This window comes from Platichthys flesus, chromosome 10, assembly GCF_949316205.1.
Source record: "Platichthys flesus chromosome 10, fPlaFle2.1, whole genome shotgun sequence".
Classification (NCBI taxonomy): Eukaryota; Metazoa; Chordata; class Actinopteri; order Pleuronectiformes; family Pleuronectidae; genus Platichthys; species Platichthys flesus.
In genome coordinates this window covers 1,370,309-1,396,647 of record NC_084954.1, presented here as the reverse complement: position 1 = coordinate 1,396,647, position 26,339 = coordinate 1,370,309, and the positions used below count along the sequence as shown (strand labels likewise).

Genomic DNA, 26,339 nt, shown 5'->3' with positions numbered 1-26,339 from the left:
AGTGTTTATCTTCTGCTCGCTGCTCGTGTGTCGTTCATCTGGAGTCGACCAGTCGCTGTGTTGCAGTTTCACTAATGGGGCCGAATTAAAACCAGCACAAATAAGATCTCTCTAAGGTTCCAACGCTGAAGGTAACAAGTCCGTCGGGGGTCGAGCCGGGCCCCGGGGGCCCCTGGGGGCCTCTGCAGGAGTAATGAAGTCATGGAGGAGCACTCGCATCGAGCCGCAGGGCGCCTGGTAAACAGAGAGATGTGTTTTTGTGAGCGAGGCAGCGCTGGGAGCAGATTCTAACCGGTGAGCCGACTGTTGACAAGAGGGATAACTGGGTTTACTGGGTCAGAAGGTGGCATCAGATATGAAACCAGTGAAACGAGGAGCGGAACAGGTTTAATGAAAACAAACGGTTTCTTATCTCTGGAGGTTTCTCACGATGCAGCTACATCCTGTTTCTAAAGCCTTGAGTCTATTTTCTTATGTCTCAATTCAAGCAGTAAAATAAAAATCCAGCTCGAGTAAAAACTCAGAATCATCAGAATAAAAATAGAAATAAACTTTATTGATTCACGTGGGAGTCGCTCCAACCAAGAATACAGAAGAAATAGAAATAGAAATTAATATAATGTCAACAAAGCCGAGGCCCGACAGTCTCCTTATTAAACCACAGTTAAATTCACCAGATCCATATTTAGATTTGGATCCAGAGCTTCACTTTCAGTCTCACTCCCTGAACATTGATCGACCTTCCAGCTCCCGGGTTCGTCTGACTCGGGTTCGGCAGCTGGAGGAGGATCCGAGGTCACATCCACACCAGTGAGGAGACATGGTGTCGGGGGATCCTGCATCTGGAGCTTTAGTCAGCCCCCCCCCCCCCCCCCCCCCCATGTGACCGCAGCCTCCACACTTTGGGATCCGGCACAAATTAAAAGAGGAGAAATTACAAAATGTGAATAGAAATGGGAGCGATAGAATCCTTCAGAGACGTTTCACTGATCGGCTCCTGAACGAGTGAGCGGGGGGGGGATTTGCCACGAGGACGATTACAACTGCCGCCTTTTATGTAAATGTGGTGTGAATCCCTAACTACACAAACCCCGGGGTGGTTTGCACAGCACACGTTAAACAGATGAAACTGATATTAGTTATTTATGGAGGAGCTCTGGTGTAATGTAGTGAAATTCATCTGCGGTAATGTTTGTCGTATTCTTTTTCTCTAAAGTCGTACTAACGGCATGTGGGACACTTTCAAAACAACGCGCCGGTGGAAAGTGATTTCATATTCACTCACGTTCTGTGGAACCGGACAGGAAGTGTGAACCCACTTCTCACAACACATGTTCCTTCAGATGGCCGTCGGAAAGCTGAGGGATTCACCAGGTGAGTTCCAGTTCCTCCAGATGTGAGTTCCAGTTCCTCCAGATGTGCGTTAGAAAGTTGTTTTGTTCATGTTAAAGTTTTCCTGCACAGAAAACACTGCACCTGAAACACGTACTCTACTGACGACAGTAAAGCTAAACATCGGGATTCCAGAAGTTAAACTCCAATTCATTTAACTGATGGAGGTTTCTTGATCAGCCATAATATTTTTACCATCCAAGGTAGACGTAAAAAGACGTAATTCAAATATTTACCACAACCACAGAACAACCATGATTTAGTTCTGACATGCTGATGAGTGAAAGAGTCCAATGGTGAAAGTCAGAATACAAAAAAGGATAAATTCTAGAAGCATTGCTGGACTAACCCATCCAAATGTATTTTTTCTGTTTTCCTATATTGTTGCCGTGAATCAAATGTTATATTTTCACGATTCATCTTGTAGCTCATCGACCTGGTGCCATGATCAAAATATCTATACAGAAAAACATTTGTGTGTGTGTCGTCTCTACTCTATTTATTCTGGTTCTATGCAAAGTGTCTCCATGTTTCGTCCTCTTCTTCTACTCAGTCACGAAAATCTTTCCTGAGGCCATCAGGTGCAGCACGTGTTCCTTCAGCTCAAGTAATAACTAAACCCCCCCCCCACCCCCCCAGCCCCGCCCCTACAAATAGGAGTCAGGGGTTCTTTGAGACGACTTTCCTGTGCTGCTAAATGTCTGGATAATAAACTTCCCTGAGTTCGTTCCTCGTCCGTCTGCCCGGCAGATTCACACCGGCAGGTCATTTGATAATGTTTGATGAAGGAGGGCAAACGAAAACGCAGCCGATGTGTTTCCTCGTATCTGAGAATCACAGTGTTTGACAAGTAAAAGATTCACAGAAGAAGTTTGATCTACGGCCTTTGGGCAAAAGTTAATTTCCTGTCGCCTGGAGTTGAACATGTTCCGAACGTTAGAGAGAAGAAGTTCATTACTGGTCGTCACTCAACGCCTCACAGGAAATGAGTTTTTAAAGAAACAGACGGATCCGCTGTGTTTTCTGAAGATGACAACGAGAACATTTATTCAAAAAGTTCGATAAGACAAATCCCCGTCTGCTGGAAACACCACAGCTAACAACCACTCCCACAGGTAACTGCCCCACTGGGACCTGTAAAGGACAGTTAACTTAGCCCGAGGGCAGGGAGGAAGACTATTCAAGTTGCATTGTGGGACGTGTAGGACCCATTCTGGGGACTTTTTTCAAACCTGTGTAACGTGCGTTCGGACCGATGATTAGATTCATTTATGTGGAGCGCTGTCACGAAGGATCCCTGTTGTGTTTGGTCTGAACAACATTCGACTCCGTGGCTGCAGATTCAATCCCACATCCTCTTTTGTCCACATGTCGTTGTCTTTTGTTCGGACACTGAAACCCATTTCCTCCCTGGGGTCGAGCATCTTCCACGGCAGCTCCACCGCCACTGGCACGAGAGTGGGATACCCTATTTAAACCTGCATTGCAATGCATTGTGGGTGAACGGACTGCAACCGGTCGGAGACGCATTGGGGCCAAACTGAACACAAGTGTGTTGTGTTGTCAATCAGAAGAGGAAGAGGAACAATCACTGAGGAAACGTATCTGATGTGTATTTATCTTTTAGTTGGATCCATGTCCCATCTGCTAACATGGAGGAGGTGCAGTTTATGACCATGTTCATTGTTATTTACAGTCTATGGTTACCACTGGACTCTGAGTGGTAATAAGAATAAAAGCCTGCAGTGACACGTTCAGGCTCCTGTGACACATTTTAGAATTCAGCAGCAGGTCCAACACCCACACAAGAAAACACCGGATGGATGAATAACAGCTAAATAATGAGTTGATATAAATACAGACAGAAGCAGAGCCGCTCCTCTCCTCTGTGTTCAGAACCCTTTCTGATAAACAGCGCATTAGACGAGTGAGATCTGCTTTCTCAGGTTTTTTATCGAGGACGTTTCTCTTCCAGTGGTTTCTGCAGCACATGCAGCAGCAGATCCAGTGAACAGACATCACCTCATCCCAGTGTGTGTCCTTAGCTTCAAGCCTCTCGGTCACAAGATCGTTGAGCTGAGCTCTGCTTTGCTCAGAAAGACCTTGTGATGAAAACACTGCAGGGAAAGAAAGGAAACTACACTCCTGCTTTGACATTTATTATTCAGAGAGCCAAGGTGGCCGGCCTGCTCTCCTGCTCCGTGTTCAGCATTCGGTTACAGGGAACGCCGTGACTTTCCAAAGCTGCTGAGGAGAGGACGCAGCCTGATGAAAGGGAATAAGACCGAGACTGTAGAAGGTGATGCAACCTCCAGAGGACAGAAGGACGGCTGCACAGATCAACCTCCAGAGGACAGAAGGACGGCTGCACAGATCAACCTCCAGAGGACAGACGGGCGGCTGCACAGATCAGCTCCAGAGGACAGACGGACACAGATTCATAACCGATCACCAGCTTCGGCTTCGGGGGACAAAGTTAAAGGATCGTTAACAGGTGACCTGAACTGAACCCGGGGGCAGCTGGGAAAATGTTAATCTCCTCAGTTGCGAGTCGTCCATAACTGAGGTGTCTAAACTGCTGAGTGTCCTGAAACAGGGATGTGTTGTACTGGGCAGCTCCCAGGAGTCACTGGGGGGAACTGGGTGCATGTAAAGCAGGGAGCTGCCGTAAATCAGCCAACGTGCTCAGAAAACTTTCAGTAAAAAGTTTGAGTTTGAATAAAGAAAAGGAGACTAACAACTAAACTTCAAACTTTCGCCCAGATACGTTCACCAGTCAACTTCACTCCACGTTTCACAGAAACTCTAGATCTGTTTTATGAATGTGACCTGATGATCACTGAGCCGTATCTGAGATGTGCTTTCCAATGACGTTAATCTCAAAAACAAATACTGTGAGGAAACGTGTCAACAGAAGATATGAAACTGGCACAATAAATATTAACTGTGAGTCAATATCCAAATATCTGAAGTGTGCACCCGCTCAGCCCCCGTGATCAGAGAGGACCCCCCCCACACACCACCACCCCATCACAGACACAAATTTGATGTGTGCATTTATTTTTAACTTGTACATTGTTGAGCCTTGTTTTGAAGATGTTCTGTTTAAAAATGTGATTTGTGTGTGAGCCATGTCAAAAGGATCATTTCTGTCACTTTGGATCAGACAATACAATATGATTGTATCCATCCAAACAATAAAATATAATAAAAATTAAAGATGTAATCAAATCTGGCAGGAACAAGCAGTTAGCAGCGTGGACTGTGGGATCCTCACCTCAGGAGGAAACTCAACCTCCTTCTAACTCCTCCTGCTGAGGGACATTCAGGGTTCTAGGTTCCAAACAATGGCTCTTAAGATACTAAAGCCACTAAAACCAGCAGGGTGCATCCTCTGGAAACCATGAACGTCCCAGCAGAACTTCTGTTTCAGTCTGTTGAGACAGAAACCATCAGGACCCAGTTGCCTCAGTGTTTATAGATCATATCACGGCTCCATCTTCATCTCCTTCTTCCTCGGCCCTCGACTGAACTCCCCTCTCGTCTCTTTATCAAACCGTCATCGTGCCGACCGACCAACCGCGAGCCGAGCAGAACCCGCGACCTCCTGTGGGGGGGGGGGGGGGGGGGGCGACGTGGATCTGATTTCTGGGGCAGACTTGTTTCTAGAAACGGGGTCATTTGATAGTCACAGATGAATTCACTGATTTACTGATGAGTCAGATGAAAAGAGAGAGAGAGAGAGAGAGAGAGAGAGAGAGAGAGAGAGAGAGAGAGAGAGAATGGATTAGAGAGTGAAAAGTGACAAAAAGAGAAAGAGTAAGTACGTCTGTTTATGGATTAGTGAACTAATCTCTGTGCTGCTGTCGGAGAGGGAGGCCACACACTGTGCATGTTCCCTCTCTCTCTCTCTCTCTCTCTCTCTCTCTCTCTCTAGCGCTTTCTTTCCAAACTAATCAGGGCATCTCAGCTGAGGAGCGGAGCGCGACACTCCGAGCTGCTTCCTCCTCCTCCTCCTCTTCCTCTTCTTCTTCTCTTCCTGTCACACCCCATTTCTCTTGTCCTTCCTGTTCATTCTCGCCCACTTCTCTTCTTTCCCTCCAGCTCCATCCTCTCATCCCCTTCCTCCAGCATCTCACGGCATCGTCTTCACCAACCTTCCTCCTGCCTCCATCTCCTCTCCTCCCCCTCTCCTCCCCCTCTCCTCCCTTTCCTCCCCCACAGGCCTCACTGGGGGGCAGAATGAGTGGACTGGGGTGGAATGGTGGGTACTGGGATTGTGTGGAACTAGCTACAGGCTCCAGAAGAGTCCGGAGCGCTTCACGCACCAGGAGCAGTTTGAAGTCGGTTAAATACTTGGCTTGGGGGGGGGGGGGATCCTTCCTTTGCTCGTTTCCTTCCCTGCTTCCTTTTCTTTCATCTCTCGTCCTCACACCCACGATCCCTCCCTCCTCTCCCTCGTCTCCCGCTGAGTCTGGTAAGTCTCTTCCTCTTAGGATACACGACCATCAAGCCGGGCCGAATCGCCCCGCATCCTTCCGCCTGGCTGCTCGCATCACTGGCTGCTCGCTCTGAGCCCAGGTAGCCCCCCCCCCCACCCCCCCTCACACGCTACCTCACTTTGCCTCGAGCCTCAGAATCGTGTTTTTCCTCAAAAGAAGTGAAACAAAGGGTTTTGGCTCAGGGTGAGATTATCACTGAGTGGTTTCCTGTCGGGAGGATCTTCCTGTGTCGAGTCACAGTCTTCTTGAAATGATCTTTTTCATCAGCGTTTTAAAATGGACGGTTTGATTAACTCCCCCTGATGAGGCCGGGCCTCGGTCACGGTGTCAAGTTTTAATATCCATGCGACGGAGACGAGTGACTTGAGGGGAGAACGTTCATTCTGCAGACTCGTGGTGTGCGCTGGGAGCCGGTGAAGCTGCCTCACCACGTTGGTTCTGAATTGAATCTCAGCCCCCCCCCAGCAGCTCTGGATCAAAGCGGCGGCTCCTTCTCATCGCTCTGTGGTCTTAACCCGCCTCACCTCCGTTATCCAGTCGTCTTATTGAACCACTCTCACATCCTTCTGTTCCGTATCATTAAAAAACAAAGCTCCCGTAGAAAGACAGCAGGGGGGGGGGGGGTTGATGATTCACTTTCTCCCCGATGACTTTTCACCTCAAACAAACATGGTCCGAGTCCAGAGAATGAAATCATCTCTCCTGGCTCATTAGACTGTGTGAAGAAGCCGACAGAGCGAGGTGAGAGAGGTGGACGACACTCTGGACGTATTTCACAGTTTACATCTGGATCTAAATCTGTACTTTTCCGTGACCTTCTCAGTTTGTCACTTCACGCAAAGAAGAAGAAGAAGAAGAAGGTCTTACACAAGCTCTGTGTGATCCCCCCTCAGTGTGACCACTGTTTCTCTGGATTCACTGTTTGAATCCAGATAAAGAGGAAGAGGATCTGACGGCTGCTGAAAGGAGGAGTTTATTATTAGTCAAGATTCTCCACCTCAGGAAACTCATTAAGAACAACTGCCTGCTGTCCAGATTTAATAAACTTATTTTTCTATGATTTCTTTCAGGTTATTTTATATTAAATTAAAATGTTATGAGCCCAGATGAAAGCTTTCAACGGTTTCTCTGAATTTTAAAGAATCTGAGTTGTAATCTACACAATGTTATTATCATGTGTTTTTTTGTTAGTATAATTTCTCCCTGAAGAATTTGATCAACAGAAAATAAATCTCAGGGACATTTTAAAATCTGGTTTCAAGCTGCCCTCCACAGACAGTGGAAGTTAAAGCGGTCCTCTCACATGTGCTGCGGCTCCGTTGCCAAGTTGAGTATATTTCATGTTATTTATAGGATGTTGGTTTTTGAGTCTGTATACCAACACACATGCTCCTGAAAGACTCTTCTCTGATTGGTTCACAGCCTCCACATTGATCAGGTGGCTGATGGTTTAACACAGAGCTCCAGCAGGAACGTGTGGGCGTGGCTTGTGTTTATACATCAACACCATCATCATCTGGAAATAAACATGGACGACTTGACGGCTCCCAAGTCAGAGCGTCTTCTGTTTTCAACAGCATCAGAGAAATATTAAAATGTTTTACAGACACTTCACACAATTTCCTTTATGTTTCCGTGAGATCAGACGAGTGGGGGGGTGAGCGGGGTCGTGATGTGAACACGACTCACAACCCAGTGCAACTTGCTGAAGACATCATTTAATTACACGTGATGAAGCTGCTCTGGGAATTATCACGGTGGGCTATTATGCTAATCAGCCTTTAATGGTGGTGATCAAAGTTTCATGGCTCTTTACATTGTGTTATAGTGTGTCCGTGTGCAAGGGTTGCGTGTCCATGTGTGTATTAGTGTCTACTTCACGTATTCTTGAGAGTGGATCGTGATCACATGTCTCTAACAGGTCGGCGTGCACGGGTTCACAGGAGCTGCGTCTCTGCTGATGGCCGGGGACACAGTTAGGAGACACATTCATCAGAAACTGTCTCGTGAGGAACGGAGTGTGGGACATGTGGGAGGACAGCAGGGCGGGGGGGGGAGGAGGAGGAGCTGTACAGATCAGCCTCTGTCACACTAATAGGAGGAAGAGTCATTCAGACGTCAGTTCTCCGGCTCAGTGTGGGTTCGACTGTTTGAGACGACTACAAACAAACAGACAGACTGACAGACAGACGTCCAGGCTGGAGACAGGAGGACAGACAGGCGTCCAGGCTGGAGACAGGAGGACAGACAGACGTCCAGGCTGGAGACAGGAGGACAGACGGACGTCCAGGCTGGAGACAGGAGGACAGACAGACGTCCAGGCTGGAGACAGGAGGACAGACAGACGTCCAGGCTGGAGACAGGAGGACAGACAGACGTCCAGGCTGGAGACAGGAGGACAGACAGACGTCCAGGCTGGAGACAGGAGGACAGACAGACGTCCAGGCTGGAGACAGGAGGACAGACGGACGTCCAGGCTGGAGACAGGAGGACAGACGGACGTCCAGGCTGGAGACAGGAGGACAGACGGACGTCCAGGCTGGAGACAGGAGGACAGACAGACGTCCAGGCTGGAGACAGGAGGACAGACGGACGTCCAGGCTGGAGACAGGAGGACAGATGGACACGTCACGGTGTCAGAGGGAAAGTGAAGCTCTCCCGTAAAAACACAAACAAAGATAAATAATGATGACTTGTCTCTCCGCCCGTCTCTCACTCCGACTGCCTCCTGGAGCTCAGTGCTTCCACAGTTTGTCTGTTGCAGAGCAGACTACTGACACTGCACCGAGGACTGTACAAAACAAGACAACAGACAAACACTGACCAACCAACCACTGCTGTGCGTTGACAATGGTTTGCAGCAACAATCGCGGGAGATTTTCAAACGAAACAAAAATCATCTAGAGACAAAACCAACACTTACATTGCATCTTTAAGAAGATAGACGTTTGGTCCAGACCTGCTGAACATCGCAGTTTCTATACATGTTCGATTTGTTGTTATTTTAATAGAGAGGTAACAACAACAACAACAACAACAACGACAATGCCCCCCCATAATATGCTTAGAACAGCCAGAGAACCCGGTCTTTGTCATCCATTCATGGCACAAACAAAAGGTGAAGACGTTTAGCTCAAACCAGCTGTGAGTAGAATCATCATCATCATCATCATCATCATCATCATCATCATCATCATCATCATCATCATCATCATCATCATCATCATCATCACTACCATCTGACATCAGACATCAGTAAAAAAGGTTTGGATCCACTGCTGTAAATGGATTCTACTAAATATAAACCTAATTTTACTGTGTACTACAAACAGCCAATTAAAAGACAGGAACGTGGAAAGTGGAGAAGCTCAGTTGACTTTTACGTTTTGCTGTAAACGCTGCTACATGAAAATAATCTCTGAATTGATAATAATCTCAGGTTTGAGATTATTAACAAAGTTCTAGACACGGAGCATGTGATTCCCCCAAAGACTGGATGTAAATAAGAAACAATAATAATCGTGTGCAGGAGCTCGTCTGTGAGGCAGCAGAACCTTCGAGGACAAACCCGATCCGGAGCTGTATCCGGTCTGATTAGTGTCCAGGGATCAAACACATTTCTTGATTAACACCATCCAGCTCCATTTACCACTGTCAGATCCGTCGCCTCCAAACCGCTGGACCACAGGGCCAATCAGGACTCAGCGGGTCTGAGCCGTTTGCCATGTCCCCTGAAGACAAGACATCTGTGTCCTGCTCGGCCTCCTGTCGCCAGCAGAGACACTTTGTCAAGTGGGATTAACTTTGAATCAGAGGACGGACGTCGGGTTGAAGACGAGTTTAAACAGACAGGAGACCTGATGTCCGGTGTTCGATCCCAGGGTCGTCTTCAGGTTCCACGGTTCACTCGTCTTTTAGATTCATTTCCTCCATCTGAGTTTTTACTCTGTGTTTGTTGCTCAGTTCCAAACCTCAAGTAATTTTCTGCAAATCTCTGAGGCTGATAATGAAGAATCCAGGATGTCTGAAAATCTGTAAATAAAAAAATCTGAGAATTGCTTGGTTTGGTTTTTTCTGAGTTTCCTCCGACACGCAACCTTTGAGTAATTAACACAAAGCAATCGTCTTGATCGACCAATCACTGAACTGCTGAGTGACAGAGAGAACAACAGCCTCTGACCTTCATCACTAAAGGTCAACGCTTCATCTTCACCTCCATCTTCGATATAAACAGCAGAACAAACCCCGACGTCCATCGATAACGCTTCTTTTGCCTTGTTTTATTCTTCTTTGATTTGTTATTGATTATTAATGGTCATGTGGTGTGAACAGGAAGTAGATTGTCTCCCCAGCAGTTGGTTGTTTGTTTAGAAAAGTAAGAGCGACGATGAGATATTGACTTTACAGGAAGCGATACCAGAATATTTCCTCCTCGGCTGCAGCCCCCCCGATGTTCTCAAACTGATCTTTGTTAGAACGCAGCGTGGTTCTCACAGAACAATCTGTAAAGCAGGACGATCGGAGCCCCTGTCTGCGTCTCACTCTCAGATCTGAGATCAGGGAACTGCCCACCCAGTGTGTGATGCTCGACCACGCCAGCAAGACGATCAGTCACAGCCCGACCCCACGGACAGCCAGCAGCAGATCAGGTCTGTGTATTGTTTACTACCCAGCTGAGGCTGTGTGTTGTCCAGATGCCAGGAACAGACAATATGTCCGGCAGCCTACGGGGGGGGGGGGGGGGGGGGGGACACAGATTGGACCGTGACAAAATCATAAAAAACGCTGTTGCTCCTAAAATGAGATTCTGTGGTTTTAAACCCACATTTGGAGGAGTGAGGAGGAACATTGTTTGTTTCCTGCCAAACACCTTAAGGTAAGATACGGACACCTTCTTAAAAATAACCACCGGCAACTCGCCTTCCATTTCAGGACTCGAGTGTAAGTTTGTCCTTGCTTTAGAAAACTGGCCAAACTATATCCCACTGAAACAGCTCGTCAGAGGAAGTTGTCGACCAAAGTGCATGTTTAAAAATAGTTGTGTGCCGGCAAAGAAGAAGAAATACTGAGACACCTAATTAAGTCTGGTTGTGTTATCAAAGCACTAACGGGACTTGATTATAGAAACTTGATCTGTAAAGACATTTGAAGATATCTATCAAACCAGGGTTCATTAACTTTGAATTCTAATTAAAATAAAGGAAATGATCTATTGTCTCATGGGAATATCTTCAGCAATCATTGAATTCCTGATTCATAAATCTTATAATCTAGAATCACTCTGGAACATTCGGAGGCGTTTTGGGTTCAAGAATAAAACCTTCAGGTCAGAATTGTCCTGCGATGGTTCAAGGACGTTTGAGATGATGTGAGGTCACAGCAGGAGGTCTTACAAAAAATAAGACAAGTCTCTCAAGATGGAGGTGAGGAGAAGACCTAGAGAACACCCCCCCCCCCTCGCCTGAATCCTGCAGAGAGCGTGTTTTGCAGTTGTGAACGTGTCACAGTGGAGTTGTGCTGTGTTGTGTTGTGTTGTGCACGTGTGAAACACAAACTGAGGAGAAAGTCCGGAGCCAGTTCTCCAGAGTTTGTCCGCAGGTCATGTGTGAACAGCTTCAGTGAACAGAATCAATACTGATGTCCTGTTACTTCAGGTTCTGGCCTCAAACGCATCGACTCGCTGCAGAACCCGCAGCTTTCTATCAGATCAGCAATTCAATTGTGTTTGTATCATGTCAAATCATCTCAAGGCACTTTGGATATTAAGGTCGAAACCTTTAAAAGTTATAGAGAAACACAGCAGTTCCCACAAGGAGCAGCTGGAGAAGAGAGAACCAGACTCAGTGTGGGCCACAGCTGGGGAAGTTAAGACCAACACATAATGCTTCAGGTATTTAAAGTTCAGGTTAAGGTCAAGTTATGATCAATAAAATACTGTAAGTCGGGGGGGGGGGGACACCAAGGACCAGAATGCATTGCAGACACCAGAGTCAAAGTCTCTTTGGAACATTTGTGAAACTGGAAGAGACTGAACAATGACACTCTGCATAATATCTATAAGTGTTTGTGTAAATGATCTTCACAAAGTGTTTGTTGCCGACATGAAACAGAATCCATTACCCATGAGCCTCTCTGATGATTCTCCCTCTAAAACACACAGCTGATGATGACCATTAGAAACAGAGACGCTCGTTATTCCAGCGTCTCACTCGTCTTTCTACGAACTCTTTCCTGGTTAAAAACATCACAGCCGAGCAGCTGCACATCACATGTTCACATCTCATCTGCATGATGAGATAAAGCTCACGACTGTGGAAGCAAACACAGAGTGATAAATAATGAAGAGCAGTTTAGAGGCCGACGGCAAAGAGCTGCAAAACAAACAACCTGATGTCGAGTAGAAGAAGAAACAAGAGGAGCAGCAGCTTCAGGTGAAACAACACAACAATCATTTGTCATCACAACTTTATTATACCCAGATTATGTGCGAGTGTCTTATCAACGCTTTTTAAACTGTGAGGGTTTGTGCTCTATCTTTTTTATTTCCATGTTTGAGTGAAATCACCGTAACAAAGTCAATCACCTTGTGGATTGAATAGATCAGATCCTGAATCAGGTTCTACACGTGTGAACAGACGATATCAGATTCAACCAAAGAATCAAACGTCAGCAGAAATATTAAAGTTTCTGAGAGGACAGACCTTCAGTCACTTTTCACTGCTTACACCACTGCACATGTTTATCTGTTATGTCATGAGTTCATTTATCAGTTTAACCATAATACCAATAAATATAGAGTTGTGTTGTCATGCCGGTGGAGAAGCAGCAAAAAGCTTCTGTGATAAATATGTTGAATTTGGCCCTGGGCTCTGCTGATATTTTACAGAATCTTTTATTTGATTAATCAAGTAAACAAATTGAGGATTTCTAATAACAGTTATGATTAGCTGCAGCCAATGACCACATCGGTGTTTTGAAATGAATAACAAAAGAATAAAAGTTGTGATCAGACAAACAGCTGAAAACAAATCGACTCTGTGGCCGTGAGTTCCTCTCTTCAAAATAAGACAAATGTTTTGTTCAAGTTCCTCTTTTTCCGCACGAGACAAAGACCTTGAACAGAATCCATATTTCTAACCCACGAGCGTGGTTAATCATTAATAACTCATCGCTCCCTCACTTTGCTCCGATGATTCCTCAGATTAACCGTGGGGGGGGGGGGGGGGTTGCCATTAATCATGCGTGTCACTCGCTGCTTTCTATTATCCTCTTCACTTATCTGCTGCTTTCATCATCAGCACGGGGTTTCCTGCTGAGCGCCGCCACACACACACTGCACACACACTGCACACACACTGCACACACACTGCACACACACTGCACACACACTGCACACACATTGCACGCACACGAGGAAACTGTAAACGTTTCTCAGGACTTTAACTCCACTGGTTCTATTAATAGAGTTCAGTCAGGACGCAGACACAGAGTTTACCCTGACCGCTGGAGATCAGGGAGAACTAATAGATTAACGAGTTGATGATGAAGAGCAGGATCAGTCCTGATTAATGGCTTAGAGAAATAATTAGGAAAATAACAAAGGCTTCACTAGATGCAACAAAAACATCCCACGTACAGTTTGTTCTAATGGCCCTGATGAAATGAGAGTGGCCCACCCACTAACCCCAGGGTTGGTGGTTCCATCCCAGTCTGCATACTGAGCTGCAGTGGTCCTCTTAGAACCAGCAGAGCCGCCTGTGGAACCAGCTCTGGTTCTTCTGTACTGTGCTTTGTGGGCATGTGTGGAAATGTTCTATCTACACATTGTGATCATTTCAGAGTCGAACCCTCAGTGAATCAGTTCATTTGGATCTCACATCACAGATTAGAGCCTTCACCTCTCTGCGGGGATCCATCATTTTGTTTAAAGACCAACCAACCAGCGGACGGGGGTCACAACATAACCTCACAGACTGAAGTCATTCAGCCGTTTCACCCAGTGAACAATGTAAAGTCTGACAGAATCATGAGAAATGATATTTCCACATCAATGAAACCGTCTTAGTAACTAACTGACTCTACATCACACATCCTCAGGCCTAGAAACACAAAAGCCCCAGGAGGCCCCAGGCAAAAGGAACCTGGGGGCCCATGAGGAACGTGTATCATGAACAAGGCTTCAGTGCTGACACTCCCACACAACAACACACTTTGCGTTAGTCGTCAATGTACAAAACACAAATCTGCATTTTGTCCTCAGAGCAGCTGCCTCAGTCGAGGAGTGATACCTCCTGATTGGCTCAGATCCATCTCACACCAAAACAACAACAACAACATAAACAAAGTGTTTTCCAGAGAAACCAGCAGGAATCTGTCACACAGCAGAAACCAGCAGCTGCACATGTGTCTGGTACTTACATCCCACCATCATCATGGCCACGGAGAAGATCTTCTCTCCGTCCGTGGTGGGCGCGATGTTCCCGAAGCCGATGGTGGTCAGGCTGGTCATGGTGAAGTACAGGGAGGTGATGTAGAGCGAGTCCTTCCCGGGGCCGCCCTCCCACTGGCCCGAGCCACTGGCGTTGTAGCGGTAGGGCGACCCGATGCTGAGGGCGAGCTGGTAGAGCCAGCTGTCTGTCTTGATGGTGTTGGTGGCCTCGTCGATGACCTCGTAGTCCCCGATGCTGTACCTGAGGAGATCGGACCAGAGACAGGAGCTTCAGTGGTGCATCCCCCTGAGACCGGGGCAGAAGGTGCAACAGACCTGTAGAAGCTCAGATCTGCTGGAGCTGCTTCTCTTTCCCTTGCATTATCAAATCCTCCCTTTCTTTAATCTAATGCATCACTTCCTGAGATCTGTCTGTTGCATGTGGCTCACAGATCATCTGCTTCTCACTTGGAATGCATTAATCCTTCCATAATCTCCGGAGGTGTGAGGAGAGACGGAGCTTCAGAAGAGAACGTGTGAGGAGAACACTTCTGCTGTGTTTAAGGGCAACGAGTATTTGTAATGAAGGAATGAATTAAATGATTTGTGAACAGAAAGTGTAGAAGAACTATTTCTCTTCTTTTCTACAGGGTATAGAGTGATTTGCATGTTGTTTGACTTGGAGGAAACTAAACCAAGCTTCTACTTTGCTGGGGAGCAGCAGATGCTTTGTAACGTACAGGCGGTGGGGGGGTGGGGGCGGTGGTGGGGGGGGGGGCAGTGTTTAGCATACGTGGCCAATTAGGAACAGTTAGGAGAGCGTGTAAACTCCCAGCAGCCAGCAGGAGCCCCTGGATGGCACTGAACTGGGAGGAAATGAGACAACGTTCTCTGAACACCATTAAAACAAAGTGTCTACCAGATGCAGGCGAGCCAGTGGGCCACCAGTCCGAACACACAGACCAGCAGCACCAGGACGGCAGCTCCGTACTCCAGGTAGTGGTCCAGCTTCCTGGCCACCCGGCCCAGGCGCAGCAGGCGGACCACCTTCAGAGAGCTGAACAGACTGCTGATGCCCTGAGGGGCGACGGGGGGGAGGAAGAGGGGGAGCAGAAGGGAGAGAGGGAGGAGGAGGGAGGAGGGAGGATGGAGAGAAGAGAAAGATAATAAAGAGAAGACAAGAAAGAGTAAAACTGGTGAGCAAAACATTCACGATCTTTATGGACCTGCTGAAGAACTTTTAAAGAATAAACCTGTGATGAGAAAAACCTTGTACTATTACAAGAATAAAGTTGAAATATAATGATAATAAAGTATTAAATAGTTTATACTGAACTATAATTTAACAAGATGCTTCACCTTCCTCATTAAAATGCAGGCTACAGGTGCTGGTATTATTCTTCTGTGCTTGTCCCCTTTTAAAATGACACGTCGCCTATTATGACTTAATTATCTTGATTACAAAAAACACAACAACAGACAAATACACATCCTCAAAGAACAAATCGATTTATGAATCCTGTCAGCACAGAACCTCTACAACCTCTATTGTCCCTGAGGTCTCTGTCTCCGCCTCATGAACCATGTCCTCTGAAGGCCCGGCTCCTCACGGCCTGTCCTCCATCACCTGCTTCCCAAACACAGTCAGCTGAGAGGGAGGCTCAACATGCATAATGGTGAAGTCTTTATTTTACTTATTATAAACTAATATTTAACAGCAGCAGCAGCAGCAGGCAGCGGAGACCCCAGAGCGTCGGCCCGCTCTGCACAAACCGCTCTACCACAGATAACAGAGCCGAGCGCTGAGCAGCAGCAGGAGACAAAACTGTGCAACCTGCAAGTTAATATCACAGAAGAGAAAACATTACAAAGAATAACAAGATAACTGTTTTATTATGGAGCAAAGAGAGAACAGAGGAGAGGAAAGTCAGCAGGGGACCAATGATATTATGTAATGAAGAGGAGGAAGAGGAGGAAGAGGAGGAAGAGAAGGAAGTGGAGGAAGATGAGGAAGAAGAGGAGGAAGAGGAGGAAGAGGAGAAAGAGGAAAGTCAGCAGGGGACCAATGATATTATGTAATGAAGCAGGAGACCGCTGAGGAAGAGGAGGAAGAGGAGGCAGAGGAGAAAGAGGAGGAAGAGGAGGAAGAGGAGGCAGAGGAGGAAGAGGAGGAAGAGGAGGCAGAGGAGGAAGAGGAGGAAGAGGAGAAAGAGGAGGAAGAGGAGGAAGAGGAAAAAGAGGCTGAAGACGAGGAAGAGGAGGAAGAGAAGGAAGAGGAGGAAGAGGAGAAAGAGGAGGAAGAGGAGGAAGAGGAGAAAGAGGAGGAAGAGGAGGCAGAGGAGGAAGAGGAGGAAGAGGAGAAAGAGGAGAAAGAGGAGGAAGAGGAGGAAGAGGAGGCAGAGGAGAAAGAGGAGAAAGAGGAAAGTCAGCAGGGGTTCGAATGATATTATGTAATGAAGCAGGAGACCGCTGAGGAAGAGGAGGAAGAGGAAGAAGAGGAGGCAGAGGAGGCAGAGGAGGAAGAGGAGCCACCACTTGACTTCAACCTCAGTTCCTCTTTGCAGCTTCTCTCTAAACATGTCAAACCTTCATCTCTTCACCTGAAGCAGCTTCTTGATCAAACCTCGGAGGTGGAGAAGGTTCTTCAGCCTGAACAACAGTTGGTCTCTAATAAATATTAAATGAGTCTGATTGGAGGATATTTCACAGTTAGTCACTGAGCTAAACCAATCAAGACCAGTCCTGTGGGGAGCTGAATGACCAATCAGCTGCCTGAACAACCAGTTGCATTTTATAAAGCTTTTCATTGGACTGGATGAAATTAACTTTAATGTTTTATCCTCTGTCATCAACAGGATCCCAACAGAACCACAGAGCAGGTTCCCATGAGACCTGGAGGAACAATGGGACTCGGACCAAGAAGGAACCCATTCAATCCTGGTCCTGGACATCGGGGGGTGGGGGGGGGTTCCCTCCCTGGTTTCGTCTCGGTGCTGAATTATAATTGGAACTTTCTTCACCGAAAACAACTGAGCAGATTTCAATGGAACCTGAGGGAAGGAGGTCGTTAGAGAGGAAGAGAGGAACTCATCAGATTCTGGATCAGATTCTGGATCAGATTCCGATCAGGGGACGGATCTGGAGAAGTTCTATGAGTGATTTGGAACCGATTGAATTCAAAGAGACTGTTTCTCCAGTTTGTTAATAGATATAAGGAAACAGTTTCTCTCAGTATTAATGAATATGAAAACTGAGTTTCATCTTGTTCCGTCTCTAGAGACAGACTCTTGGTTTGGACCTGAACTGGATGAAGATCTTGATTGAACCTTCACCTCCGCTGCAGCTTCTGAAGTTTCCCTCCCTCTCTCTCTCTCTGATGCAGGTCTCCCTCTCTCCCTCTCTATCTCTGATGCAGGTCTCCCTCCCTCTCTCTCTCTCTCTGATGCAGGTCTCCCTCTCTCCCTCTCTCTCTCTGATGCAGGTCTCCCTCTCTCCCTCTCTCTCTCTCTGATGCAGGTCTCCCTCTCTCTCTCTCTGATGCAGGTCTCCCTCTCTCCCTCTCTCTCTCTGATGCAGGTCTCCCTCTCTCTCTCTCTGATGCAGGTCTCCCTCTCTCCCTCTCTCTCTCTGATGCAGGTCTCCCTCTCTCCCTCTCTCTCTCTGATGCAGGTCTCCCTCTCTCCCTCTCTCTCTCTGATGCAGGTCTCCCTCTCTCTCTCTCTCTCTGATGCAGGTCTCCCTCCCCCCTGCAGCTTCAAAGGCCTCCCCCGAGACTCGGACGCTGCCCAGCTCATATGTAAATGGATCCAAATTAGGAAGCAACAGAACCAGATGAAAAGAGCACGAGTCAAAAGCATCACGTCTGTAGAAGCAGGACTCACAAGCACCTGAGTATCAGAGCAGAGCCCGGAGCAGGAGGGAAACCACGCGTCCACCGGGGAGACCTTTTCCTCGGCGTCGGCTCCGTCTCTCATTATTTTCAAAACACAGGACGCAGCATGGCGTGTTCCTGTCGGCGTCGGGAGCTTCACGCGTTTCCTGCGCTCGACCCGTGGAGCATTCAACATTTAAAACGTGTCAAGCTTTTAGCAAAAGTGCAGCACGCTCCGATTGAGTTTTCAATTGTCACCGTGCAGGAGCAGCAACTCACAAGATGCTGTTATTACAGTTTGTCTTCCTGCAGCGTTTGAGGAGGGACACTGTCAAAGTGAATAACGTGAGTTTTAGATGTTTAAGCAGCACAAACTGGTTTTAATAACCTTCCTCAGGATATAAAATATAAACTCCCGGTGGAGATGTCACGATATCAACTGTTAAAAATCAAATGAGCAGCATCTATCATCTCCTGGATGAGTTTCGGTTTTCACTGGTTTCTCTCCCTCCGAGGAAAGAGGGGCGGGCGAAGGAAGCGAAGAAGAAGAGGAAGAGAGGAAGTGAGAGATCGATTGATATAGTGATATACATCCCACCTGTAGGGGGCGACGTGAGCCCAGCTGAGAGCGCTTTAAGAAGTGCGTTGATGTGAACTCTTCATCCGTTCTTCACTGTGTTTCTGGTCCTTCACTCTTCATCTTCCTCCTGTTTATTCCTCCGTCACTTCTTTACAGTTTTTCCGCCCCTCCCTCTCCCAGTGTGACTCCCACCCCTGACTGCACCCCCCACAGACCCCTCCCGGCTCTGTCAGCTTGGCGGTGGCGACATGCACGCCACACAGAAAGGTCAACCCGGATTAGACCTTTTGGAGCTGCCTGCAGACGCCTGCTGTGAACTCCCATCGGCCCGCGGGGCTCCTCCGTGACAGCAGGGGGGGGGGGGCTTCAGGATCCACAGGATGTTCCAACGCACACCTCCTCCACCCACACAAACACACCCGCACACACACACACACCCTGACTCCTAACACCACCTCTGCCGCAGCCCGAGGGAGCGTTACATCACTTGTGCTGAGTTGGCTGCTGACCTGTGTCTCGGAGTAGGTGTTGCTCTCCTCGAAGAACGAATCTCCAAAATGTCACCAGGAACAGAACCAGAGAACAATCCATAAACTTTAAAATAACAACGTCTCTTATACGACTTGTTCTCTTGGACCCAATTTACTGAACCAACGAATCTGCTGAGCATCTTCAGGATGAAGAATAATAACAGAGAATATTAAAATGAATGTGCAGCCACGTCTTTGAAGAAGAGAATTCAAGGATCTGCTCTTATCCTGTATTTTGTGAAAATGTTTGTATTCATTAACGATTGTTAAGTTGTTGTGTTGTGGCTTTAATTCCAGGATGGGACACGTTTAATTCCTCTAATGAACTCAATGTGACTCGCTCGCTCAGTCAGTTTCCTTTCTGCTGCTTTAATTAGAGCTCGTTTGCTGGAAAGTGTCAGAATGAGAAAAGCTAATGAGCAGAATATTTCATCAGCAACTCTGACGGGACTGATGTCGTCTCAGTGGGACACACGTTCATTCTGTTTGGAAGTAAATTGTAAAATAAAAACACAATAACGTCGATGACAATGTAGAAAACTTGGAAAGCAGCTTTGCAGGATTCAACAGATATTTAATCCAGAAGAAGAAATCGCCACAATCAGATGTGTTGAATCAATTAGTGGATCAAATTATTGATATTTAATGTGTAGATTCAAAGTGTATGATGCATGTTGTGTGTCTGTTCATTTGTCCTAGACCTCACCAGTCATGAGGAACTACGTGTGCATGTGTGTGTGTGATTGTACGTGCATGTTAGCACGGTTTGCAAACCGGCATTAAAACCATAAACTAAAAATACTTCCTGCCTATTCCAGCCATCAGACACAGCACCAGGGGAATTCAGTCTGTAAACATCCCATAATAACCTCTGCTGTTTCCTCTCAGCATCCGTCCTCTCCTCCAAACGGCTAATTCTGGGGAAGCGGCAACAAAAACGTCAATTTAGCAAAGAGGCGAAGAGAGACTCCACTTCAGTGGCTGGAAATGTACGTGCCATTGATTTCCTCTCAGCCCACAGACAGCCCCCCCCCCCCCCCCCCCCCCCTGGCCAATCTCATCCACGAGGCAGCTCTCAGCCTGATGGAGGACAGGGTCGGACCCCAGCAGGACGGAGAAGCCACCAAAACAAACAGCAGCTTCACGGCTGATGTTTAACTGAGACACGTGAGGATGAGGATCTAGATGATTCCACAGAAAGAAGAATTCCCTGTCTCACTGAGCCAGCGTGTCGTCCCGATGGGATCAACTTCATGAAGCCGCTGGAGACACAGAAATAAAAGACCCCGGGCAGAGTCGTCGAAGGGAAGAAATCATCAAACAGCTTCATCAAGGCCAACGCACAATCCTAAAGAGAGTGGAGAGGCGGATCCTGGACCATTACCACACCCTGCCGCCAAGTTTCAGGAAAATAGGTTCAATAGTTTTTGTGTAATCCTGTTGAACAACACCTGCAATGACAACATGGCCTCCGTGGCAGAGGCAATACAACACAAAGTACAAAGACTAAGAATCAAATGTGCTGGTTTATAAAGTCAGTTTATAAACCAGCAGATTTATAAACTGACTTTTCATTGGTCACTGGGAGAATAATGCTTCAAATGTTTAAATCTGCTTGTTACCAGTTCCCTTATCAGACCTTCCCAGTTTGTGTATCAGAGGTTTTGTGTTGGTGGAGATGTTTTTCCAGACGAGAATAAACTGAGGGAGGTGTGGGATCAGCTTCTGGCACGACAAGAGGCAAGATGTGGAAAACTCCGCTGCTGGCAGTTTAAACACTGGTTTCACTATTAATACAACTCGAAGACACACAAACAGCACAATGCACGTGAACACACCCCCACACCCACACGATGTTTGTGTGTGTTCACGTGCATGTGAAGTGTGATTTCCACAAACATAGAAAAACAAGCCCACTCAGATTAATCACTGAAACGTGAACAAACAGAGAAACGTTGGAGTCCAATATTAGCAGATATGACCTGTTGCCCCCCCCACCCACACACATGCATACCCAGACACACACACACACACACACATGCACACACACACATTCAGTGGACGCTCCCTCCACTCAGACTCAGGTCTAATTAATTCAGCAGGAAACCAAGTGGAAAATCCGCTCTAATGGACCCGAGGCCTTATTGATGTAACTCCTGGAGATCTGACGGGTGTAAACAGCCGTGAAACTGATTCTGAACCAGTTTGTCTCATTACTGAAATCACCCAGAAATCTAAAAGGGCAGAATTATCCTAAGCAGTATTATCTCCGAGTAATTAGACACCAGAGTTACTTAGTCCCACACAAAAAACACCTCGTCCCTCGATTAGTGTGAAAGTCAAACAGCATCACTCCACCTGCCACGTCAGAGAGCAGAGATACCAGCTCCTGCTCCTGGTCCAGAAGAACCAGCATCAGGCTCTGGATCCTCGGTTTGCAGATGTTTAGATATGCAGGGGGGGGGGGGGGCGACTGCCGGAGGATTTGAATAATGAATTTCAAGCTATTACAGCAGGAGCCAACTGGGAATGAACCATTTTCTCTCCACGTTCAGAAACTACCATCAATCGTCTTAGCCAGAATAAAAAAATATCAATATATGAGCTTTATGACTATTAGCTACAGAAAAGCCCCTGGATCAAATAACCCCATTGCCCCCCCACCCCCAGCCCCTCCCGTGGTTTTGAATGCGAACTATGGATTAACTGCCAGATTTAAACACGAGTGTGAAATACAGCTTAACTTTCTCTGTGATTTCCAGATCCAGAGATACATGTCAGTGTTGGCGTGTGCACGTGACCTGCAGAAGATCTGAGGACGATCATTTAAGTCACATGTACGGGAACGTTTCGGTTCCACAAAGTGTTTACCATCCATGCAGACGTCATAGCTTAAGCTGCTGCTGCTGTTTCTACTCGTGAGCGGCATCAATGCAGTTCTCTCAGATGTTCTGAACTTCTCTTTCACTCCCTCATCTGTATTTTTTTATATCGTAATTTATGTAAATCCGCTAATATTTAATAATAAAATGACGATGCAGGATTTTGTGGTAAAACAGGAAATATATTAAAACAAAATAAAGGCAACAGAACGTCTGTTAATCTAGTTTAAGACCCTTCACAGGCTGTGTAAACTCTGTAACCTTGAGACACAGGACACAGGAGAGTTCCAGAGAGTTTCCTCTGAATGTGTTCAAATCCTTGTCACTTCCCCTTTTGAGAATTTTCACCTTCGTGCGACACTTCGTCTCAAAAACGTCCAAAACGCAAACTTACCTCATCCACGTTCTCGAAGGCGTTGATGATGTCGTAGGGCAGGCAGGACAGCAGGTCGATGACGAACCACGTCTTCAGGTAGTTCATGCGGATGAGCTTGGGATCGGAGATGACTTCTCCACCGGGCCCCACGAAGGTGGTGTGGAAGTTGAGGACGATGTCCACCAGGAAGATGACGTCCACCACGCTGTCCAGCACCAGCCACACGATGTTGTTCTGCTTGGTCTTGAAGGAGACGTTGTAGGGCACCATGATGGCCGTGTAGAAGGTGAGGATGAGGATGACCCAGTCCCACGTGGTCTTGAAGGTGCAGTAGTGAAGGATGATGTGCGGCGGCGTCTTCGGGGCCTCCTGCTTGTACTGAGGGAGGATGTCGGAGTTGAGCTGCAGCACCTGGAGACCGGACACAGTGGTTTACTCACCCACTTTGATTTATTTTACCAAGAGCACAAGAGTTACATTTCACAATTTATGTGCGCGTAGAAATATGATGCCTTTACATTTTTAGACAATAAACCCAAAAAGGTTGTTGCACTGTTAAAACGTACAAGATCTCTCAGTTGGCGTTTTGGACCCTTGCTGCATTGTGTAACTGTGTGCAACACTCTTTGCCGCATGCTTGTGTATCGTCCATAAAGTTGTTACCGTCCACGCAGACAGTCAGACCTCATTGTTTCAGCTGCACGTGGCATCAAAGAAATTCTCTCTCTCACACAAGAACTTTGAACTCGTAACCTCATAACCTCATCACCTCATAACTCATAACTCATCACCTCATAACTCATAACTCATCACCTCATAACTCATAACTCATAACCTTCCACCAGGTTTCATGCTTATCCGTTCAGCAGCTTTTGCATAATTGCATCCAGACGTTAGAAGCAGCTGTTCCAGATGTGACGTGAAGCGTATGTGAAAATATTAAACGTAGATTTCCTCCTAATGAACGTCAACAAGCTTCCATTTTAAAGTTTGCGTATCATAACAGGCTCCTCCCCTTCTCTCATCTCCTTCCTTTCATCCTTACATGAAGACTTCTTTCCTCCTGCTTCCTCACTTAATCCATCACTTTCTCTTTCCTTGTTCCTGCTCCCTCTCTCATTTCACTGATACCACTCTCCACTCGCTCCTCCCTTCAAACCTCCCTGACACGCAGACTCCTCCCTCGATTCCTGCGACCAAACTCAGATTAATTCTGATTGGAGATGAAACCCGGCACTTAAACCTTCATGAATAAAACAGGTGTGAGGCGGAGGCTCCTGCAGGACGAGGCCACGTCTCCCGCACCCACAAAGCCATTTTCTAAATTTCGAGCAGCAGTCACAATCATTCAGAGTGTCCACGGTTCCCTGTCTCTCTACCCAGCATGCAATGTTAATGGCCGGCTGCCGTCCACGGAGCGGAGGGAGGATCGGTGGCTGTGTCAAACAGCTGCAGATCCCGAGGGAGCGAGTGTGTGGAGGACGAGAGAGAAACTGCCTCCATGTATTCATCCATGAGTCTGAGCTGAAGCTTTAACGCTGATGAACGTGGCTCATGTTGGAAATGAGGCTGAAGTGTCTCTGAGCTGCAAACAAATTAAACCTAAGGCCTTTTCGAACAGAACTTCAACAGCAAGACCGAGTCTGATGACGTTGAGAAACACTGAGGGATCATGGGAGTTGTTCTCTTGTGTGTGTGTGGTGTGTGTGTTTGTGTGTGTGTGTGTGCTTCTGCTCACCTCTACCAGTCTGGACTGCTTGTGGCTGACCTCGTGATGGCTGATGGGCGCCAGCTGCTGCAGCGTGTTGCGGTTGTTGGTCAGCGCCCGGGTCAGCCGCGCGAACTTGGTCCATCCTGCAGAGACCACACATCGATCAGGTCAAAGGTCACAGTGTCCCAGCAGAGCGCACGGCGGCTGAGACCTTGGCCTGAGGCTCGTATATTAACAGAGCGCCCGACATGAGGTGAAAGCAGCAGGAGCCCGAAGCTCCGAGCGTCCTGGAACACGAGTGAGACTCCAGCGGCTGCAGGGTTCGAGTCCCGCGGACGTCCAGCGAGCTGCGACCTCTACGAGGAGGCTGAAGGACAAAGTCTCCTTCTGGGGATCCACGGCAGTGAAACGCAGCATATGTGTTTTTAATAAATGTGATGAAAACCACAGTCTGAGGAGGAGTTGTCCTTTTTCTAACCGTGTCCCAGTTTGTGTTTACAACCTTCACCAGTTGCATACTAATCTTTGAACAGTGAGTCAGCTGGGCTAACTGGTGGTTTTCTGTTTGGAACCAGCTTCACATGAGGAAAGTAGAAGACCGTGGGACATCCTTTCGAGACTGTGCCGGTGTTCATGACGCAGACTGCAGCCAGCCAGCAGGGGGCGATCAAGGTGTTTTCGCTCTGGCTCATTAAATCATCTCTAAATGACGGAGGAGCATTGAATCCAAGAACCAGGAAGTTCACAGCAGCTTGGATTGAGTCTGAATCGGGGCCGTCTCTGCAGCGACAATAATCAAACAAAATAAAACGTGGACTTTGAAAAAGCTTTAACCCCCGGGCCGCCTGGAAGCCCCCCCCCCCCGCCCTGGCCCTTTTCATTCCCTGTGCAAATGGAGGCAAATTCAACTCTTGACTTTGCAACACGTTGGATGAACGTCACCACGTGGTGTGTTCGGGGGTTCCTCTGAGCGCTCGGCTCCCCTCGAGGGACCCGCTGCACAGAGGCTGTTGTGTAACTTATTGTGCGTCTTGATCTTCAGACTCTTTTATGTGATGTTCAATACGATAACACTGACAGTGTGCAGCCACAGAAAACAAGCCTCGCTGCTCTGAGAGCAAACTGGAGCGTTTCCTTCCCCGGAGGAGAAGTGCTGCGCTCGTGCTTCTGCAACTCACAGTGGACTGTGGATCGCAAACAGCCGAGAGTCACGAGCGCCCCAGAGACCCACTGTCAGTGAACTCGCCTCCTCTCAAGCACTTTGAAAGATAAACACGAGAACGATTCCTCAGTTCCATTTTCTTACAAGGCTGATTTTATTGAACAGCTGGAGTGACTGTGGTCCCCTGAGGTCATGGGCTGTGGGGGGTTACAGTGTTATTAGCAGTTTTTTTAAAACCACGAGTAAAGGGAGACGAGGAGTTAACCATCGTGTTCATCAGGATCATCTCAACACATTTCCATCGCAGCCAATCAGAGCACAGAGCCGATCAAAACTCTTTAAGTCATTAACGTGGATTTCATCCATTCCTCCAGCAGAGGGTTCATGATTTCTGATAAGATTGGATCATAATTAGTTGTTTGATGATGATGTGAAAACAGTGTGAAACTCTGAGGCCGACTCATCACAGGACCAGTTGGTGAATCTGGAGCCTGTTTCCTGTGCAGAGTGGGGACGTGTCGTCCATCTTTGTTTTCTCGTCTTCGAGGAGCACTGAGGTGGCGGCTGGACGACCTGTGTGAGCACATTGTCCTCCAGGGCTTCTCCTTGTCATGTGGTATTACTCCATTTACCTGAGCAAAGGTTTCGAGTGCTATTTCTATACTGGCCGTAAACTGGCTGCATAATTCACTCCACAGCATGCATGCATTATACAGGAGTACAATGCCACACTGTGTTCGGGAATAATAAAACCCAGGACCACTTTCATCACGAGGTTAAAATGGAGGAATTTGTCTCGGTGGCTCTTCTGTGGATTCACGCTGACACACCAGGACCTGCAGGACGAGTAACTGGGTCCTCTTCCCCCCAGTTAATAACAAGGCTCCTGCTGCCAGTTCCCCTGA

General features: G+C 47.3%; 1 protein-coding gene across 6 annotated transcripts in view; it reads right to left on the bottom strand.

Moving 5' to 3' along the window:
* The window catches only part of kcnh5b (potassium voltage-gated channel, subfamily H (eag-related), member 5b), a 68,498-nt gene that overhangs the window by 31,167 nt on the left and 10,992 nt on the right, over positions 1–26,339 (bottom strand). For 4 of the 6 annotated variants that reach the window (XM_062396697.1, XM_062396698.1, XM_062396700.1 and 1 more), the window contains exons 5-8: positions 24,300–24,415; positions 22,580–22,972; positions 15,242–15,399; positions 14,313–14,584 (exon numbers count right to left, since the gene is read on the bottom strand). In XM_062396697.1, the coding sequence (XP_062252681.1) occupies positions 14,313–14,584; positions 15,242–15,399; positions 22,580–22,972; positions 24,300–24,415 (939 nt within the window). Of the gene's footprint in view, positions 1–14,312; positions 14,585–15,241; positions 15,400–18,257; positions 18,292–19,057; positions 19,081–19,282; positions 19,310–19,337; positions 19,368–22,579; positions 22,973–24,299; positions 24,416–26,339 lie in introns of all 6 variants that reach the window. The other 2 variants (XM_062396695.1, XM_062396696.1) reach the window with 2 other exon arrangements.